Source organism: Corvus brachyrhynchos, unplaced genomic scaffold (genome assembly GCF_000691975.1).
Source record: "Corvus brachyrhynchos isolate BGI_N302 unplaced genomic scaffold, ASM69197v1 scaffold542, whole genome shotgun sequence".
In the NCBI taxonomy this organism is placed as follows: domain Eukaryota; kingdom Metazoa; phylum Chordata; class Aves; order Passeriformes; family Corvidae; genus Corvus; species Corvus brachyrhynchos.
Window position 1 is genome coordinate 214,266 of NW_008236766.1, and position 3,327 is coordinate 217,592.

The 3,327-nt window shown below is 39.9% G+C and overlaps 1 protein-coding gene across 1 annotated transcript in view; it reads left to right on the forward strand.

Moving 5' to 3' along the window:
* PSMA1 (proteasome subunit alpha 1) overlaps positions 1-1,694 on the forward strand; it is a gene marked incomplete at its 5' end in the record, with an annotated part of 8,689 nt that extends 6,995 nt beyond the window's left edge. Inside the window, 3 exons of the mRNA XM_017727343.1 lie at positions 1-21; positions 755-859; positions 1,350-1,694. The exon at positions 1-21 is cut by the window's left edge and continues 10 nt beyond it. Coding sequence (XP_017582832.1) covers positions 1-21; positions 755-859; positions 1,350-1,406 — 183 coding nt within the window. The remainder of the gene's footprint in view (positions 22-754; positions 860-1,349) is intronic.
* Positions 1,695-3,327: the final 1,633 nt, after the last annotated feature.

Below are 3,327 nucleotides of genomic sequence, written 5' to 3' on the forward strand. Positions count from 1 at the left end.
GAACAGGATCTGACCACCAAGGTAAGGAAGAGGTTTCACTAAGGAACTTTACTGCCATTGTTTCTTGGAGGTACTGTGACAGAATTCTTGTGAAGTGTGGCTGGCACTGAAGCTTGCAAGCTGAATACTGATGGATAATACCATCTTTATTTCATGTCACTACTTTATCTACTGTTCCCAGATCATCTCAGATTTAAGCCTCTTCACAGAAGTGATGCTTTCACTAAATAAGACATTGTTTCCCCGGTGGCGTTACTCTTATTTTAAGCTTTGATGAGTGCTTAAGATGCATTACATGCAGCTGTAGCATCACAGCTTTGCATTGTGAGCATAGTCAGTAATTCACCTGGGCGGTAAGTGAAGGTAATGCACCAACAGTTTAGAGAGTATCCAGCATCACAAAGCTGCACAAACTTTTGACAAGGAATTGAGGAACTGTTGAAGAAGAAAATTCTAAGGATATCCATTGGTTGGTGTTCTGGCTGTGGCTGATCAACCATTTTCCATGTTTTTTTATTCTTAGCTCACCATGTTTTTTAGAAGTCTTAAAATATTGAAAATCAAAATGAGATTAAAATAGGCGATTTTGAGAAATTGTGTGTGTGTTATTAAAAAGAAAACAAAGAAATTGAAACCCTCGAATGGCTTTACTTAGAATATTTTGAAACATGATAGCTTTTTTAAGTGAAAGCTGTGAAGCCAAAGTTAATTGCAGGAAAATTCTTCTCATTGCTTTCAACACTTTGCTTGACAGAATGTTTCAATTGGAATCGTGGGCAAAGACATGGAGTTTACCATCTATGATGATGATGATGTAGCACCATTCCTAGAAGGTCTTGAGGAGAGACCACAGAGAAAGGTGAGTGGTTCAGATATGAATAAATAGGCTTAGTTGAAAGACAGTAATTAGATATGATCTATTATGTTTAAAATAAATTTAACTCTACTACTGTGGTAGAGTTTTAGAAAGGCAAGTTTTAAAATACGAAGTTACTATATGAACTCTGTATAATGTTAACTGGTAACTCAGCTGCTTATTAAATCAATTTATGCTGAATTTATGCCAGGCTGTTTCAATGTCGTCTTCTTTCATCATCTCTGATCAAGTACAAGTTTTCACTGTTTTGCAACAGAAGTGGCTGCATATGTTTCTCATGCCCTTTGCAAGATGCCTCCGTTGTCTCCTAATTACCGAGTCCTGCTCATGTTTAGTTTCAATAACAGTAATTTGTGAGTTGTTGGCTGACATGAGCTGCATTTACCACTCGTGGTGCTCCAATGGCAATAAAGCTGATATGTCAAATGTTGTCTTCTGCCCTCCTAAAATATTTCTTTTCCCTCTCTCTAAGGCGGTTCCGCCTGTTGAAGAAACCGTGGAAAAGGCAGAGGAGCCGATGGAGCACTAGTTGGTGGATGAGTTCCTCTGTTAATGTATAATTATCCAGGAACATTTATCCATTTGCTGGTAACTTTATCCTCACCTATTTTCGTTTTCTGACGCTACATTGTGAGGATTGCTCGTAAAGAAAGAAACCAATCCACCTATCCTTAAAAGGCAGGAGGTCATAACTGGGTGTAACTGCTTGGACAAGAAAGGTGTAATCATTTTCTAAATAGTACATGATACTGTTTTTTAAAGAAAAGATACTGTCTTTAACTCATCAGGACAAGTGGAAATAAATCACTTTCTTGGACTCTGCTGTGAGTTTGGTTTTTTTAGTCTGAAAAAACAACTATTCACAACTACTTGTGTCATATCAAGGTGCCATTGTTTGTTTGACTGTTTGTCAGAGTGAGTGTTTGCTTGCTGTAGAGAAATGTGGTGCTCTTGGAAACTGTTGAACTGGGAGGACCTTAAAATGCTTATGAAACCATAAAATAGTCATGGAACAAACAGGGTCCAGCATTTCCCTGTGTCAACTTGTCTCCACCTGAAAAGGCATTTGTGGTTATGAGGCTGAAGAAGCGTGACGCTGACAACCAGCTTGTGTTTGGTTTTTTGGGGGGATTTAGTCAACCCCAGCTCTTTTAGAACTGTGTCAGTGTTTCTTCAGAGCCATCAGCTAGCCTTGGGGCAGTACTGGGTATTTAGCTCGCTGAGGGCCGAATTAGAGTAACAAAAGAGCACCTGAAGTCCGTCCCCCTTGCAGGTCTCCTGAGATGAACTGTGGAGTCTCTGCATTGCTGCTGAATGAACACGGTCTCCAGGGCTTTGTCCGTTCAGCTTGTTCTGCACCTGGTGCTCTTTGGATTTAAGCTAAATGCCACAAAATTTGGGACTAACAGTGACTTCCTCAGGGTCCTCTGCCCGGGAAGCCCAGTGAATTGGTTTCCTGGGTGCAATGCTGTATTTTAAGGAAAATGAGTTCAGTCTTTTCCATTTTTTATGTTGGATCATTCTAATGTAATAATTCTCCCTAAGATTGTATTGAAAATGATAAGAAACAGCTTTATGGGGTGGGCCCACATAGGGACCTGATAGCCTGCTCACTATGCTTAAAAAAAAAAAAAAAATAGGCCTGAAACTTGCACCTTGTTTAATTACTAAATATTAATAAATTAATAAAAACTAGTAAATCATGGTGCTGTTTTGAACAGGCTTTAAATACTGTCTTGAATCCATACAAATAGTTCAGTCATGAAAATAGCAAAACAGTAATGTCAGGGCTGCTTTTATTTTTCCTAAATTTATTTTATTCTAGTTTTTCCCTTTTATTTTTCTATTTATTTCCTCCCTTTATTCATTTTCCCCCTTACTTACTTTTTCACCGTTATTTATGTTTTCCCCTAAATTATTTATTTTTCCCCTTGTTTTTTTCCCTCCTTTCCTTCCCCTTGTTCTCCTGCTCCTTGTTTTTCCATCTCCCATTGTTTTTTTCCCTCCCCTTGTTCCCCTCCCCTTATTTTCCCTCCCTTTATTTTTCCCTTCTGTATTTACGTTCCCTCTTCTTTATTCATTTCCTGTAATCTCATTTCCAGTTCCATACTAATTTTCCCCAATTACTTTTTTTTTTTCGCCCAGTTCTTTATTTTTTATTTATTTTTCTCTTTGTTATTTCCCACTCCACTTTTTTGTCCTTTTTTTTGTTGTTGTTGTTACTTATTATCTGTCTGTCTATCTGTCTGTCTATCTATCTGTCTGTGCGGGGTTTTTAAGCTTAGTTTCGGCCACTTTTCCCGGTGTTTTCCTGCATCCCGAGGGTCCCCGGTCTCCCCCTCCCCGCTGCCCCCTCAGGCCCGTGACGTCACAGGGCGGCCCCTCCTCGCGCGGGGAGGCACCGCCCCTTCCCCCTTTCGCGCTGGCGGGAGGCGTGTCCCGCTGCGGCC